At 39.3% G+C, this 17514-nt stretch overlaps 2 protein-coding genes across 2 annotated transcripts; both read right to left on the bottom strand.

Moving 5' to 3' along the window:
- Window positions 1–3622: 3622 nt before the first annotated feature.
- LOC132144210 (zinc finger protein 239-like) lies at window positions 3623–10086 on the bottom strand. The gene is made up of 2 exons (XM_059554992.1): window positions 9728–10086; window positions 3623–4670 (listed from the first exon to the last, which is right to left on the bottom strand). The coding sequence occupies exons 1-2, from the start codon at window positions 9903–9905 to the stop codon at window positions 3685–3687; spliced, it is 1164 nt and encodes a 387-aa protein (XP_059410975.1). The 5' UTR covers window positions 9906–10086; the 3' UTR covers window positions 3623–3684.
- A 2711-nt stretch (window positions 10087–12797) lies between these two features.
- Window positions 12798–16539, bottom strand: LOC132144322 (zinc finger protein 883-like). The gene is made up of 5 exons (XM_059555099.1): window positions 16441–16539; window positions 15104–15271; window positions 14582–14987; window positions 13840–14255; window positions 12798–13746 (listed from the first exon to the last, which is right to left on the bottom strand). The coding sequence occupies exons 1-5, from the start codon at window positions 16537–16539 to the stop codon at window positions 13006–13008; spliced, it is 1830 nt and encodes a 609-aa protein (XP_059411082.1). The 3' UTR covers window positions 12798–13005.
- Window positions 16540–17514: the final 975 nt, after the last annotated feature.

The following is a 17514-nucleotide window of genomic DNA, read 5'->3' as shown; positions in this document are numbered from 1 at the left end:
CTGGACAAAAGTTAACCCATAGCTTTGAAAGTAAAGAAGAATATACAGCCTGTATAAACGATAGCTTTATTTGTTTTTTTCATTATTTGTTAGTTTTAGCAGTTATATTTTTTGTAGCTGTGGTGTGGTCAGGTGCACAATTGTGACTGTCAATCACTTAATTTTTAAAGAATTGTATTATTATTATAGTTTTAGGTATTATTGATGTTTTTTCGTTGTTGTTTTATAAATGCTCTATGAAAATTGTTTAATAAATGTTCAATCAAAATTCAAATTTTTTTTTTTTTGTCAACTGATCGTTGCGCAGGACAGGACTTTATTTCTTTGGTTGACTACAGCCCTACACCTATGTTCTTGTCCATTGCCCTCACAGATTCCTGCAGCTAAGCTTGGATGTACATTTACATTCCATTAAAGCTTATTGATGACATGCCTCTGAAGCTTGACTTTTTGCACCATTACTATACTTAGAGGCAACTAGTCATCATATCTCTAGTTCTTTAATGTATTTGCATTGTACTAAAGTGCATTCATTTTCAATGGTCATATATGTGGCTGAAACAGGTAGCCTAGTGGATCCCAAATTTTTCAACATGAACATTAGTCATTATGGCCTTTAGAAAAATGTGTTTTTGAGGAGGTGGGGTAGTGCACGACAGGCCCCTGTGGTGCGGCCTAAGCTTTTGTTCTTAATGGCATTTTTTCCCCTTACATTACTTTTACTTTTATACTTTAAGTAGTTTTGAAACCAGCACTTTTAAACTTTTAATTCAGTAAAAAGCTTGAGCTGATATCGAACTTATCTATAACCCTAGTATCTATACTTCTACTTGAGTAATGAATGTGAATACTTTTGACACCAGTGGTTAGTACAGAAACAGTTTAGATTCAAAAGAGAATGAATATTATCAAATGTTATAAGTTATGTATATATAAATGTACATATACTATATATAAATGTACACACACACACACACAATGTGTCTACATATTATCAGATTTTTACGCATTTCTCCCTAAACTGTAAAGACTTTAAAAGTGCATAGCACTGACAATTGTGTATATATAAAAGCTATTGTTTTACAAATATCATGGTTAAAACGTACTTTAATAAAACTATAGGACATTTGTTATGGTTACTGTAGTAAAACCGTCGTTATTTTTCATAAAGCGAGCGGCGATGAAACTTCATTCATAAAAACACTAGCGATAGAAAAACAACCAGATCACGCACATAAACAGCCAAAACACATGAATAATGTAAAAGGGATTCAACACTTACTGTCTCCGAGTGCTCAGTCTCCTTTCTTTCTTCTACAGTGGTTCTTCTTCGTTTGGTTTCATGGCGGGAGTTGAACAAACTTTATTGGTCATACCGCCACCTACTGTGATGGAGTGTGAAGAAAATGGACAGTTTCTCACCTAAAGCCAATATTCTCTTCATTACTCCACAATTCCAAAGAAATATCAAGACTGCACTTATACACTTTTCTTCCTGCATTCAGACCATCTTTCAGAAAACTAGAAGATTGTAATTCAGAACATGTTCCACTGATTCATCTGTTAAACACACAAAGACCAGTATTATGTTTCCTTATAATGTTGTCCTGTTCGTAAATGTGAATGAAAATGACTTGTTACCTTCTACTTATGATATGAATGATTTTACTTCTCTTTGTGCTCCTTTGTGTTTTGTGCGAATGCCTACCTGTTTGACATGAGTCCCATATGTCTGCAATATTGCATGCTCTTAATATTTCATGAAAAAAAATGGCACTTTTTAAAATGTGGTCTCTAGTTGAAGCTGCTGACATCATAGGATCCTTTGTTCGAGACCAGCAAGGTTTCGGGACTGTTCAGAACCAGGATGTGGGCAGCAGTCCAGGATTGTTTTGATTGGAGTAGCACAGCAGTGTTTACAGTGTGCTCTGGTCCGGAAACACTATAATACAGACTGAATCATATGTGGAACTGGCAAAGACCACAAAACATATCAGACCTATCTGAATGCTACACAGAATGTCATATTTTATAGCGATATTGATGAGACAGATGTTCTGTATATTCTGTATAAAGTGACTGAGGCCAATAAGGTTCATTAGATGTCATCATGTTTTTCAGGAATTATTTAATAACTGGTAAAATAATTAGTCTTCATCATCCACTGATTAAAAACTCAAACACACATTGTAATCCAATATGAGACGTTGATCTGCACATTACGGTGAATTTAAAGTTAAAACATAGGATACATTTTTACACAGTATGTAATGTCTAGAGCAGGGGTGTCCAATCCTGCAGAGTTTACTGCCAACACACTTACCTGTGGTTTCTAGCGGGTCTGAAGACCTTTGCTTTGATTGAAATCACCCCATATTCCTCACTATTAGTCCACTTGAAGGAGTGAATACAAAATGACCTCCAGCAGGTCACTTGTGTAAATTTCTGTGACCAAACAATCATAAACAGACTTCATGAGGGTGGCCTGAGGGCCTGACGTCCTCTAGCTGGCCCAGTGCTCACTGCCCAGCACTGTGGAGCTTGATTGGTATTTGTCATTGAACACCAGAATTGGCAGGTCCACCTCTGGTGCCTTGTCCTTTAAACAGCTGAGAGCAGGTTCACCCTGAACACATGTGACGGTGAGCAAAACGTTATGCTGCCTGTAACATCTTTCCACTTGACCGGTTTTGGTGGTGGGTCAGTGATGGTCTAGGGGGACATATCCATCGAGGGACACAGAGACCTCTACAGGCTAGACAATGGCATCCTGAGTGCCATTAGGTATCAGGATGTAATCCTTGGACCCACTGTCAGACCCTACACTGGTGCATTGTGGCAAGAGTATGCAGGCATTTCCGGGAAGATGAAGGAATTCATACCATTGAATGTCCCACACACTTTCTTGACCTAAATCCAATAGTACACTTCAGGGACATTATGTTTTGGGCCACCCAAAGCTGCCAGGTTGCACCTCATCCTGTCCAGGAGCTCAGTGATGCCCTGGTCCAGATCTGGGAGGAAATACCCCAGGACACCATCCTTCGTCTCATTAGGAGCATGCCCTGATGTTGTCAGACATGCATACAAGCACATGGGGGCCATATAAACTAATGTACCATTTTAAGTTGCTGCAGTGAAATTTCAGCTAAATGAATAAAATCCTTTTTTAACTCTGATTTTCAGTGTCTTTGAATTCAGCCCTCGATAGGTTAATCATTTTCATTAAACAATGTAGCATTCTTTCGTTACTGACACATCACACAGTCCATATCAGTATAGGTATCCAGCATGATATTTTTCCCCAGTGAGATCTGATGTTTTCAAAGTGTTACTTTAATTTACTGAGCAGTGTATAAACCTTAATAAAACAATGTAATAATCAAATAAAAAGAAATATATGACTGCATAATATTACACTGTAGACACACTGGGCCAATGGTTACAGGTGGCGCCATCTGGCGAGACACACAAGTTAATTTGGCACAACCCTCACAGTGCATTATGGGTATTTGCTAGCTGTTGGTGTACATCATTTATATGTAGAGTACTACATTGTGGGATTTATTGAGCGTGCTCAAAATCCACTGTGGTTTCGGATGCCATTTCAAATGGCTTACAACCGTAAAACAACATTAATGTAACACAATGTTTTGACAACCTAAAAATAATTACATGAAGGAGCTATGATGATTCTGGAGCAGTGTGCTTCTTCTTGTGGGTCTGAAAACCCCATTTAAAAGTGAATCTCTCTCCGCAAATGGAGCAGCAGTAAGGTTTCTCTCCTGTATGTATTCGTTCATGGATCTTCAGGGAAGTTGATATACCAAAAGTCTTGTCACAAAGTGAGCATTTAAAAGGTTTTTCTCTTGTATGAGTCCTCCGGTGTAGTTTTAAGTCACTTAGCTTATAGAAACTCTTCCCACAATCACTACAAGGATACGGTCTTTCTCCTGTATGAATTCTCTGATGAACTTTGAAAGCAAATGAACTAGCGAAGCTCTTCCCGCAGTCGGAGCACAGGTACGGTTTCTCTCCGGTGTGAATCCTCTCATGGGTTTTTCTGTGACCTGTATGATAGAAACGTTTCTCACAGTGTGAACACTGATAACGTTTGTCATCAGAGTGTATTTTTTGGTGTAACTTCAGAGAAGCTGCGTTTGTTAAATGTTTTCCACATTCATTGCACTGATGCGGTCTCTCATTGCTGTGCGTGAGTAGATGTCTCTTCAGATTAGATCCCTGGCGGAAGCTCTCCTCACATTTAGGGCACTGATACGGTTTCTCACCCGTGTGAATTCTCATATGAACAGAAAGATGTCCTTTGTTGCGGAAATACTTGTTACACTCATTGCACTGAAGAGTCTTTTCTTCATGTGTCTTTATATGAGCTCTCATACTATAAAGAGTGTTAAAAAAATCCTTCCCGCACTGTTCACAGCGAAACTCCTTCTTCACGCTGTGCTCTTTTGAATGAACGGTTCTCTCTTTGAAGGTCGGAAAACTGATGTTACAGATCTTGCAGCTGTAGTTTGTCTGTTTTGTGCGTTTTCTCTGATGTTTTGTTAAATGACCATCTTTGCTTAATTTTTTTTCACATTTGGTCACTGTCCTTTGCTCTTTAGATATAGATCCAATGTGTCCATCAGAAGATGAACTAGCGCTGTCATCTGAAAATTGGTATAAAATAAAATGTTCTATAAGTTCTATAGTGGAACAATCTGTCAAAAAAGAAAAAAACTGTGATGTCTGTTGATCTTATATACGCATGCAGCTGTTCTCAAATTGGCAGAATTTACAACAAATGATGCTCCACTTGAAATTAGGAATGTATTAGGGTTGTGTTATATGTATTAGAGATCGACCGATATGATGCCGATGTTTAGAGGTCAGGGTCAATTTTTAGGGCCAATATCTTGAGGTTTTCCCCTTCATTTGCATGTTAAAATGTCACACTAATAATAAGTGGATGCACAACATTTCTAAACTTATCATCATTTATTGAGCACTTACTTGAACCATCTCTCGAATCGTAATTTTGTGCACTGCACGGTATTAAAATAAAAAATTTATCCAAAGTTAACCAAACAAATAAAAAAAGTGACCAAGTATTAAATATATAAAACAGGTAATATATATATATATATATTAGTGCTGTCAACGTTAACGCGTTAACGCATGCGATTAATTTTTGTCTGGTTTAACGTGTCAAAATATTTAACGCAATTAACGCAGCATCCGTATTTTCTGCCATCCGTTGGCTAGCTTTACATTTTATGATCACGCTCTTATTCATTTAAATGCTTTTAAACATTTCAAGTGCGGCAAGACAAAAGAGAATGCGATGTCTGTGAATGCCCTTATGTGACACACACACACACACACACACACACACACACACACACACACACACACACACACACACACACAATGCATAGACAGGGCACCAGAATCCAGTTCTCTTAAGCGCTTGAACTAACAATAAACATCCCAAAGTGCCAGTTTTGTCGATTATCCTCATAAGAGCAATCTTAAATGATTTATATAAAGTCTAAAATGACCAAAAAGAGTTGTGAGAGAATGAGGCGAGATCCATAGACAGTATATAAACGGTGAGATCCGCGTGTCTGTCTGCTCTTAAAGGGACAGCAGCCAATAAAGCTTCCTGTCAGTAAAGTTAAAGAACAAAGGGAACAGAGAAAATGACTCGCTGCTCTTGACTAAATAACTTTTGTAGCTTTAATAAGGATTAACTATTTAATTTATAGTTTATGCAGTGCAGACTGCATATAACTTTGATAACTTTATTACATTTCTGTATATTTCCTAACTGTTAAGACAGGAAGGGCAGGAGTAAACATGACATTTATTATGGGTTTATGTTAGCATTGTTTTAAGTTTACTTAAATTAAAAACTTATATTTTTGAAGCCTAATAATAAATGTAAAAAAAAAAATAAAAAAAATCAGTAGCTGTATTAATATCAGTAATACTGACCTTCATTCATAAAAAGATGTCATTTAAACAAGTATTTAAATTTAACTGTGAGATTATTACATTAAAAAATATATGAAAAACGTACAAAAACATTTATTTTTTTATTGCGATTAATCACAGAAAAAATGTGTGATTAATCTAGTTAAAGTTTTTAATCGATTGACAGCACTATATAAATAAATGTATATATATAAATAAATGTATTGCACTAGTACTGGTCATAATACTTGCATAAAGTGTTTGATGTGAAAAAAGCGGTTCATTGACCTCACAGCACAGCCACAAGCGCCACGGTTCTGGGCAGCTCCAGGACAGCTGTCTCTCCGAGCACGCTGCTGTCTGTGAGCGGCGGAGTAACGGAGCACTCAATCACGCTGCAGTGTTTGTGAGAGCTGCCAACTTCTCCACCCCATTTACAGAGTGAAATTATCTGACTACCTTTGTCTCCCATGACTGTCGGTGAATCTTCCAAAAGTTTTAGCTTGGGGTCCTTCACATGCGGGAGCAGCACTTTCCAACGCACCAATAACACAGGGCTGCCCACGGACATGCCTGACTTTAAATGGGCGCTACTAAACATGGATATCAGGTGATGCCAATATATACAAAAAAATTCTTGTTCTTTTTGGCAAATTGATGACACTGAATGCCATAATAAGTATAAGTTTTTTTGCGGCTAAGTTGATAACTGTAAAACACAGCGCTCATCACTCTCACTACCTACCCGGCCATAAATAGAGGAGGGGCAGGACAAATAGCGACCATCAATCCTATTTGTGCAATGACAATTCAACAATGGAGAAGTCAATATTACTGGTTACTGCTTTAGTATATTTAGTAAAATTCTTAAAAAAATAGATAATAGTAATATGCTGAATATTTCATTACAACTAAAACATCTCACCTGGAAAAAATGCTTTTGAAATATGCTATTATGGTTGATGTGCATATAAAAATGGTGAAATTGAGATAAAATTATGTGTTTGATGGAACCTCAAGCAGTTCTGCCTTGGTTAAGTTGAGTTGAAGGTGAATGTCTGTTAGACAAGCTGAGATGCGAGAAGCTACTGTCGGATCATCAGAATGGAATGAGAGGTATAGGCATAGCAGTGATATGAAAAGCCATGTATCTGAATGACAGAACTTAGTAATGCCATGTAGACAGAGAAGATAAGTGGTCCAAGAACTGAGCCCTGAGGCACCCCAGTAATTAGATGTTGTGACACCTCACCTCTTCAAGATATCTTGAAGGACCTATCTGATAGGTAAGACTCAAACCACTGGAGTGCAGTTCCTGAGATGCCCTTTGCCAATAGGGTTGACAGGAGGATCTGGTGGTTAGCCGTGTCAAAAGCAGGAGACAGATCCAGCAAGTATTGAAGATTTTGAATTCGCTCTTGGACTTGGTTGAACACAGCTCGTTCAAGTGTTTTTGCAATGTAAGGAAGAAGCGAAACCCGTCTGTAGTTCTCTAAAAGAGATAGGTTATGCTGGGTACATACCAAAAGATTTTTTGCATCTTATAAGATTTTCAAAATGTTATAGACCACAAACATGAGGATAAAAAAATCCTAGATTTAACCATTTAGCCCCCACACAAACAGATTTTCAACCAGAGTCTCGACTGTGAACACAGGAAATTTAGCAAAACCTTGCGAGACTTCAGGATAAGCACAGCGGACAATATACATGAAGAGATCGCAATTATAGTGTTCGGAATTGTTTTCACAGAATATTCACGAAAAAAAGAAAAGCCGTGGAGATGACAAGAACATGGTCTGTACAAGTTACAGAGTCAGCTAGAGGTGAGCAATGGTCATGACTGCTTCCGTCTTCCATCATCTCGCTTTCTGATTGGATATGGTTTAATTTAACGTGATAATCTCCAGAGCGTGCGTGCGTTTGTTCTCAGGGTTCCCCCCACACATCAGGATTTCTGATCATAAATATTAATCATGTTGATCGGGGCAGCTCCAATGTTCTTCCAATCAGGTTCGGACACTCTAAACACACCCCATACCAAGGGAAAATCTCATAAGATTATCGGTAGAACCATCAAGATAATCGGGACATAGGTAGGATTGTCGGGAGGGGGGAAATCAGCCCAAAATCAGTACGATTATCTTTTGGTGTGTACCCAGCATTAAGTGTGGGTTTTATAAGATGTGGGGTTATACGAGCTTATCTAAATGTTGAGGGAAAAACACCAGTGTGAAGGGATGTGTTAATGATGTAAGTGAGTGCAGGTACAACTATTGCTGTTGACAGGGTTTTGGGTAATAACAGTGCTGCCAATTAGTTGTTCTGTTACTTAACAAACTGATATTTTCTGATGGGATCTGGAATACGGGGCTGGATCCTTAATAGTATCTGGTGTGGAGACCCGATCTAACAAGTGTTCAAATACATCTAAATTAGAGCTGCAACTAACGATTATTTTTTCTGTCGACTAATCTAACGATTATTTTTCCGATTAGTCGACTACTCTTAACGATTATTTTTATTACAATAAAGAATTAATCTAATGTTCATTTTTTGATTAGCTAATGAATCCTTTTGATAACTTTATAAAAAAATATAAGTCCAACTTCTAATATAATATTTCAACATTTATTCATTTTCAACCAATGTGGTTGAAGTTTTTACAGTATACAAAAATAAAGAGGCAAAGAAAATTATTTTACTATGGTAAATATGAGTTTAAATTTGCGCTTCTAATTAAACCACAGTAGCCACAAATTTACAGTTGTCTGAGACGTCATGGAATGTTCTTTAGCATCACAAACCATAAAATGTAGTAAGGGGCTACTAGGGTTTAGCATGGTTTCCAGAGATCTGGAGCTGATTTGGGGTAGCTCGGTGGTTTGTGACTGTTGTCTCGCGGCGCGCTGTCTTTTAAGGGGCCGTTCACATATCGCGTCTAATAACCGCTGTCCGGGAGATGCATTTTATTTCCAGTCTTCAAGTACTTTTTCTGAAGTTAGCTCTGTGGCTAGTAAGTTGTTACGCTGTTCATTTGTGTTATTAGACACGCGACCGATAATACTGTTTGTTCGTTTGTTTATTAGGTCGTTAAAAACAATAAGATAAACACAAACTGTCCATATAATCTAAAATGTTGCAGAATGCTGGAGGAGAATGAACTTACTGGGGTTTGACAGAGACGTGACAGTAATACAGAAATTCGTGCGCGATAAATTCAACTCTTCACGCGATCTTGTATATCATGAGCGCGTGCTATAAAACGTACTGTAAATAATCAACATATATATCACTCCGCCGGCGGTAGCCTACTAACTTCAGCTGCAAACACTGTACTGGGAACAACACCACCGTTTCGAGCCCGGTGTACACCGCCTTTCTCCACGGCGCTGCTTGGGATGATATTACACTTTATTGCATGTTGTACACACACCAGGGATGGAAATTTACTTTTTTGTCCACCGGCCGGGTGAAACAGTATGCTATTTTTATTTGCCCTCCACGGTGGCCAGTAGCGGGTGCTAATTTCTATCCCTGGTCAGCTGTCCACGGTGGTCTTTAAGATATTAGCACAATAACACACTCCACAAAATAGTCAAATTATCATTATAAATAAAATCCCAGAAAATATCGAGATATAATTTTTTGACAAAATCACACACCCTTTATCTGCACATGCAAAATATTTTACAATTTTAAAAGAACTACGTCAATTCAGTATATCTGGTCATAAAAGGAAGAAACATACCTAAAGGAACAAAGTCACCATCATCATCACCATTATTCTCCTCCTCCTCCTCCTCTTCCTCTTCCTCATCAGTGTGGTGTTGTTGTTTCTCTGCGGTGGTTTCTTCTCCTCTGCTCTCGATCAGGTTCCTGCAGTCCACCAGTTTGACGGAGCACATCTTCAGCGGCGTCTGCAGCATCTGCTGTTCTCCAGCGTTACAGTCAGAGGTTTGATCAGTGGATTCATGATCCTGAGCGTCAGTATAACAGAGTAAAGTGAGGCTGAGCTCTGAGTCCTGTGTGTCTCTGGATCTCTGATCTCTGACGCTCCAGACTGAATCCTGAGCTTCTGTCCCATCAGTCTCACGCACCCAAACCTGCTCCACATCCTGACAAACACAATCAGTAATATATCTAGTGAGAGTATGATTAACAATAAGACATTGATTCACACAACAATCAGTCCATATTAGCAGCTAAAGATGAAATGAAGATCTGTTCAAACCTCTCTGTTCAGTTTGTCTCCTCTTTCTCTCAGCTTTGCCTCCAGTGAAGCCACCTCTTTCTTCAGCTGACAGATTTCTGTGATGAAATCCTCAATATCCAGCATGGACAGATCAGTTCCTACTGATTTACAGCAGACCACATCCACCTGCGCTTTCATGCTCAACATCTGAACACAAACACTTCACGATTAATATAATATGCATTTATAATGGACTGACTCTGAATAAAACTCAAAATGACTGAACAAGAGCTAAACTGACTTTCAGAGAACATTCACACATTTTTATTCCAGATGTTAGAGAGTTTGTTTAGTTTAAATATTGAGCCAGCACAAAGCAAAACTTTAAAACTCTCTAGTATTGGAAATTATCCACTTTATTAATACAGAAACCGTTACGTAGCACAGAGAAGGAAGATTATCAAATAGCCTATATATATATATATATATAAATATATATATATATATATATATATATATATATATATATATATATATATATATATATAATATATATATATATATATATATATATATATATATATATATATATGATGCGTATACATATTGTCTGACTTCTATGCACTTCTCCACAAACTGTGACAACTTTAAAAGCATTGTAAACATAAAAGCTATTGATTTCGACCAATATCATGGTAGTAGAATAGGACATTTGTTATGGTTACTGTAGTAAAACCGTCGTTATTTTTCATAAAGCGAGCGGGCTTCATTCATAAAAACACTAGCGATAGAAAAATAACCACATGCACATAAACAGCTAAAACACATGAAAAATGAAAACAGCTTAAACACGTACCGTCTGAGTGCTCCGTCTCCTTTCTTCAGTGATTTTACCGGTGAATAAAGATGAAAGTCACAGCGCCTCCTACAGTACGAGCGGAGAAGAAAAGACGCTTCTGTGGAGGACACCAAACCTAATTATTTTATTTCAAAAACACTGTTTATCAGTGGCGTTGCCAAGTGTTGGATAATAATATATCCATCTCATATTATTAAATAAAGTCGTCGATCATGTTAGTCAGCTGGTCAATCAAAATGACCGTTAATTTTTGAATAACTCAAGTTGGCGGCTTTCTGGAGGACAAGAGAAAGCGCGCGCAGAATCAGAGAAGCGCAGTAAAGAGATTAACACAACAGAGAGAACACTGTAAACTTGCATTTTTAATTGTATTATTACACTGCTTTGCTGTAGGCTATGCTGAGATGTTATGAACGGTTACTAGCAATGCAGGCTAGTGTGTTAACACAATCAAGGTACTGCATTTTCATTTAAACCAAGTTTAAAGTTTTTGGTATTAAAGGGTTAATTTATTTAAATAAATTAATTTTAGGCTGCGTTTTACTGACCCCTGAGGCATCCTAGGTGTATACATCTTTATTCTTTCAGACACATCCAGTCATATTAAATGCACTTTAATTCACTATCATTGCAGTCAGCGGGTGTTGCATTGCTTCAGTCCAAAAGACGTGAAATAAAAAGTGCCCTTCCATAAAAAAAGGTGTCTCACACAACACCAGCGAAGGGGGGGTGGGGATGATCAAAGTCCTCCTGTAGCGAATCGATGCATTTTTGTAAGAAATATATCCATATTCAAAACGTAAGTTCCCAGAGCATGACGTATGTGGTAGGCTTTGCGCCGCTCATAAGTGACGAACACTGAAATGCAGCAGAGAAATCAATACAAAACAACGGTCACTAATAAGTACATACAAAACAAGAAATTGTAAAGAAGAATGTAGGAGGATTTTGATATAAGCCAAGAGGAGAGTGGTTTTCCTTTGCTAAAGTAAGGACACTTTGCTTCCTGTGGTCCTGTAAACAAACGTTGGTTTTCATTAGACTCGCCGGCAATGCTGACCTCATACGTCATCCACCCGAAACTGCTTCTGTGTTCTGCTTTTACTTTTTTGAATATGGATATTCATCGAACATTGAGTCGCTACAGGAGGCCTTTCTTCACCCCCCAGAGACGTGTGAGACACTTTTTACTAATGAAGGGTGCTTTTTACTTCACTTCTATTGGACTGAAGGAATGCAACACCTGCTGATGCAAGCATTAACTTACAGTCTATTGTTTTCCACCAATATAAATCAACAATTCTGAAATCGATCACTTGTTCAGAATTATTATTTTCTGTATGGTGAATGGCATCTAGTGCACTATGTAGGGGATAGGGAAAGATCCTGAAAGTGTACGCTTTTGATTGGGGTTAAATGAAGTCTGGTTTGGTGTTAGTGTTGCAGCAAACACACACATATCACTGGTGCTGGTGCTGGAACCAATGCTCGGCCAAGAGTGGCACTTAATCTGAACTGGCTCATGTTTTCACTGGAAGGGGGCAGAACCATCTACATCATCAACATGTGACCGGAAAAGCTTGTTAATCTCTTGCAGAAGGAAAGAGTTGGTCTCTTCTGCTGACCACTGGTCCAGGGACAGTTTAACAGAGACTGAATCATACGTGTGAACCAGCCCTAACCACAAATACATGGAGAAAGGTTTATGACCTATCCTGTTATTAAATTATGTATTCTGTAAATTACGTCACTACATAGGCACTTCACTGGACCTTTAATGAAGCACTCTCAGGTTTCACACCTGTAAGTAAATGCCGCTGTCAATACCAAAAAATTACACAGTGACATTTTATTGCATTTTCATGCCTGGATCAGTTTAATTTTTTTTTTAAGTCATCCATTAAAAAAACCCATAAACGCACATTATGATACAATATCAGACACTGATCTGCACATTACATTGAACAAGAAGAAGCTATGATGACTCTGGAGCAGTGTGTTTCTTCTTGTGGGTCTGAAAAACCCATTTAAAAGCAAATCTCTCTCCGCAGATGGAGCAGCAGTAAGGTTTCTCTCCTGTATGTATTCGTTCATGGATCTTCAGGGAATTTGATATAGCAAAAGTCTTGTCACAAAGTGAGCATTTAAAAGGTTTTTCTCCTGTATGAGTCCTCCGGTGCACTTTTAAGTCACTTAGCTTAAAGAAACTCTTCCCACAATCACTACAAGGATAAGGTCTTTCTCCTGTGTGAATTCTCTGATGAACTTTGAAAGCAAATGAACTAGCGAAGCTCTTCCCGCAGTCGGAGCATAAGTATGGTTTCTCTCCGGTGTGAATCCTCTCATGGGTTTTACAGTGATCTGAATTACGGAAACGTTTCTCACAGTGTGAACACTGATACGGTTTGTCATCAGAGTGCATTTTTTGGTGTAACTTCAGAGAAGCTGAGCTTATAAAATGTTTTCCACATTCACTGCACTGATACGGATTTTTATCGCCTTGCGTGAGTAGATGGTTCATTAGATCTGATCTGAGACTGAAGCTCATCTCGCAGTGAGGGCACTGATACGGTTTATCAAAGTGTTTTTTTAGGTGTAACTTTAGAGAAGCTGAGCTTCTAAAAGCTTGTCCACATTCATTGCACTTATACGGTCTCTCATTGCTGTGTGTGAGTAGATGTTTCTTCAGGTTAGATCCCAGGCTAAAGCACTTCTCACATTGAGGGCACTGATATGGTTTTTCACCCGTGTGAATTCTCATATGAACAGAAAGATCTCGTTTGTTCTGGAAAAACTTGTTGCATTCGTTGCAGTGAGCACACTGATATGGTTTTTCACCCGTGTGAATTCTCATATGAACAGAAAGTTCTTGTTTGTACCGGAAAAACTTTTTACATTCATGGCACGGGAAAGACTTTTCTTCATGTGTCTTTATATGAGCTCTATAATTATAAAGAGTTGTGAAGAAATCCTTCCCGCACTGTTCACAGCGAAACTCCTTCTTCACGCTGTGCTCTTTTGAATGAACGGTTCTCTCTTTGAAGGTCGGAAAACTGATGTTACAGATCTTGCAGCTGAAGTCATTCTGTTCGGTGTGTTTTTTCTTTCTGGCATGTCTTGTTAAATTACACTGTTTGCTGAATGTTTTTGCACAACTCTTCTTTGTCTTTTGGTCTTTGGATGTAGATGCAGTTTCTCCATCAGAAGATGAACCAGTATTGTTATCTGAAAGAAACAAAAATGTGCATAAAATGAATATTATTCTACAACTTTGAGTGGAACAATCAGCCAAAATAAATTGATATATGTCTTATCATGATTGTCAAACTGCAAAGGCTGTGACTGAAATAAATGCACAATCTGATGTGTGACGCACTGATATTTTATACACATGCAGCTAATGGTATGTTTTTCTAAGTGTCTCAAATTTGCAGAATTCACAACAAATACTGCTCCTCATGAATTTAGGTCTGTATATACATAACACTTTTTATAAATGAACACCAATTTTGTTTATTCTGCATTTCTGGTCATTAAAGGAAGAAACACACCTGAAGGAACAAAGTCACCATCGTCAACATCCCCATTATTCTCAGCACAATCATCACCATCTTCATCATCCTCCCCATTATTCTCCTCCTCCTCCTCCTCTTCCTCATCAGTGTGTTGTTGTTGTTTCTCTGCGGTGGTTTCTTCTCCTCTGCTCTCGATCAGGTTCCTGCAGTCCACCAGTTTGACGGAGCACATCTTCAGCGGCGTCTGCAGCATCTGCTGTTCTCCAGCGTTACAGTCAGAGGTTTGATCAGTGGATTCATGATCCTGAGCGTCAGTATAACAGAGTAAAGTGAGGCTGAGCTCTGAGTCCTGTGTGTCTCTGGATCTCTGATCTCTGACGCTCCAGACTGAATCCTGAGCTTCTGTCCCATCAGTCTCACGCACCCAAACCTGCTCCACATCCTGACAAACACAATCAGTAATATATCTAGTGAGAGTATGATTAACAATAAGACATTGATTCACACAACAATCAGTCCATATTAGCAGCTAAAGATGAAATGAAGATCTGTTCAAACCTCTCTGTTCAGTTTGTCTCCTCTTTCTCTCAGCTTTGCCTCCAGTGAAGCCACCTCTTTCTTCAGCTGACAGATTTCTGTGATGAAATCCTCAATATCCAGCATGGACAGATCAGTTCCTACTGATTTACAGCAGACCACATCCACCTGCGCTTTCATGCTCAACATCTGAACACAAACACTTCATGATTATTAAGAGAAACATTTATAATGAATCAACACTGATTTAAACTCAAAACTACCAAGAATGTATTAAAGAATAACATGTTGAACAATATTAACAAAGTATAAAGCTGGACATGATTATCAGATCTGATATTGTCAGATTTCTACTAATTTATCCTTAAACTGTAACAACTTTAAAACCGTATGGAGAATTAACCATTGTGTTAGTACCAGAGGTGTCAAGAAATGAAGTACAAATAGTTTGGGCATCTATATTGAGTAATTATTTTTTAGCCAACTTTTTACTACTACTCCTCACATTTTAAAAATAGGTTCATTACTGCTATTTCATTTTGGCTTGTTTTCATTCTGGCTTGTCATCATGAAAAAAATAAATAAATAAAAAAAACCTATGCAGATAAATCGTGCCATCCGGATGGAGTGAATTTGATTGTGGTTGAATGAGAAGTATAAACATATACCATTCCGACATCCTATTGGTTTGTACGCGATCCATCGCACCTGCCCATGACACAAATCACATCACACTCCAGCAAGGACATAGCCAGTTTTGGGTTTGTTTATCAAAAAATATATTTCTTAAAAGTAGGGTTGGGTATGGAACTGGTATGCACTGAACCGAATTAGGACGCAGATTTGGGTGCTGAGCGATCGATTGAAATGTTTGCCCTGGTTCTCCGAAATGTAGGCCTACACAAGAAGCATGGGCGTTGCTAGGCTATTTTAGTGGGGCTATAGCATTTAGTATCAAAACTGTACACAAATTCGCGATTGCTTCAGAGTCTGTCCCCTTAAATTTCATATGAATCCGGCGTCAGACCGGTCTCCTGCCCGTCTTTCAGCGCGCACTTCAAACCGCAGACCGCGGTGGAGCAGCTCGAGCCGACTCAAACACAAACAGAGGACAGGTGCTCCCCTTTGGCACCATGTGCAGTCCCTGTTGTGCCACTTATGCCCTGCAGAGACACGTCATGGATCACAGTCAGCCGGGAGACCAATTCAGAGAGGTAATTTAGAGATCATTTTACGTCGACAATTGCCTGCAGTCTTCACTCCCCCCAAAAGGCCAGAGACCTAGTTGGTCAACTTCAACCACCGGAGGCTTCGAGCTTCGACAGTGGGCCAGCAATTGTCCATCTGTGATTACTCACCTCCCCGCTGAATCCAGATCCAGATCCAGTACCTGTGACCTCTGGCTCAGTCAAGGCCAACAAGACGTCCACGAGTTTACCCTTGGACTGCAGTGGCATTGTCAGTCCGATACTCGACATTACAAGCATCGATCCAGATGCTCTTCTTCTGTAACAATGCATCAGATATACCGAGAACTAACGAGTCAATATGATCCTCTTGGATATCTCATCCCTTACATCACCCGGGCTAAGATACTAGTACAGCGTCTGTGGAACAAGAAGCGTGACTGCTTGCATCATGGGACAAATGGGAGAAGGAGTTGAGTGGACTAGAGGAAATATCTTTGCCCAGGTGCCATTCTCAATCACAGAAAGGTCACCAATCCTGTAAATATGACATTCATGTTTTCTGTGATGCCTCGGAGCAGGCATACGGTTCAGTGGCCTACCTGCGGAAAGAGCACAAAGAGGGTCAAGTCGAAGTTGGCTTCATTGCTGCCAGGTCCCGGGTAGCACCTCACAAGCAACAATCCATACCATGCCTAGAGTTGTGCGCCGCTCTCAATGGAGCACAGCTATCCCAGCTTCTGACCACAGAGCTTACAATTCCTATCTGCTCCACTACACTCTGGTCTGACTCCACCACTGTGCTTACATGGTTGACATCCAGCTCATGTCGTTACAAGGTGTTTGTGGGAACAAGGGTAGCAGAGATCCAAGAGATGACAGCTTACACCATCTGGCGCTATGTCAGATCTTCAGACAACCCAACAGACGACATCACTCGTGGCAAGCCTCTTGGAGACTTCTCCAGAGAAAGCAAGTGGAGCCAGGGGCCGGCATTCCTTAAGCTTCCATCAGATAGTTGACTTGAGCAGCCTTGTTTATCGCTTGCAGAGCCAAGCTGTGAACTAAGACAGTCATCATTCACTGGGTTAGTGACCACTACTACACCCTCACCTAAGCTGCAGCATTATGACACACTGCCAGAGTGCCTGAATGCCTATGGGCAGGAGCTTCATGGGGCGGTCTACACCTTCAGTGCCGATCTCCAAAGGGATGTTCAACATGCAGTCCTCCGTCATGCAGTGC

The sequence above is a fragment of the Carassius carassius genome, chromosome 7 (genome assembly GCF_963082965.1).
Source record: "Carassius carassius chromosome 7, fCarCar2.1, whole genome shotgun sequence".
Lineage (NCBI taxonomy): Eukaryota > Metazoa > Chordata > Actinopteri > Cypriniformes > Cyprinidae > Carassius > Carassius carassius.
The sequence above is the reverse complement of the archived record's forward strand: the minus strand, read 5'-3'. Positions and strand labels throughout refer to the sequence as shown.

Bases quoted from the DNA above. Each gene is read 5' to 3' on its own strand.
- LOC132144210 (XM_059554992.1), bottom strand. From the start codon at position 9,905: ATGCTGCAGACGCCGCTGAAGATGTGCTCCGTCAAACTGGTGGACTGC. The intron at 4,671-9,727 runs GTATGTTTCTTC...ACCAATTTTCAG, and splicing joins TGGTGACTTTGTTCCTTTAG to ATGACAGCGCTAGTTCATCT.
- LOC132144322 (XM_059555099.1), bottom strand. From the start codon at position 16,539: ATGCCACTGCAGTCCAAGGGTAAACTCGTGGACGTCTTGTTGGCCTTG. The intron at 15,272-16,440 runs GTGAGTAATCAC...GTTTGTGTTCAG, and splicing joins GATCTGGATTCAGCGGGGAG to ATGTTGAGCATGAAAGCGCA. The intron at 14,256-14,581 runs GTGTGTTTCTTC...TGTTTCTTTCAG, and splicing joins TGGTGACTTTGTTCCTTCAG to ATAACAATACTGGTTCATCT.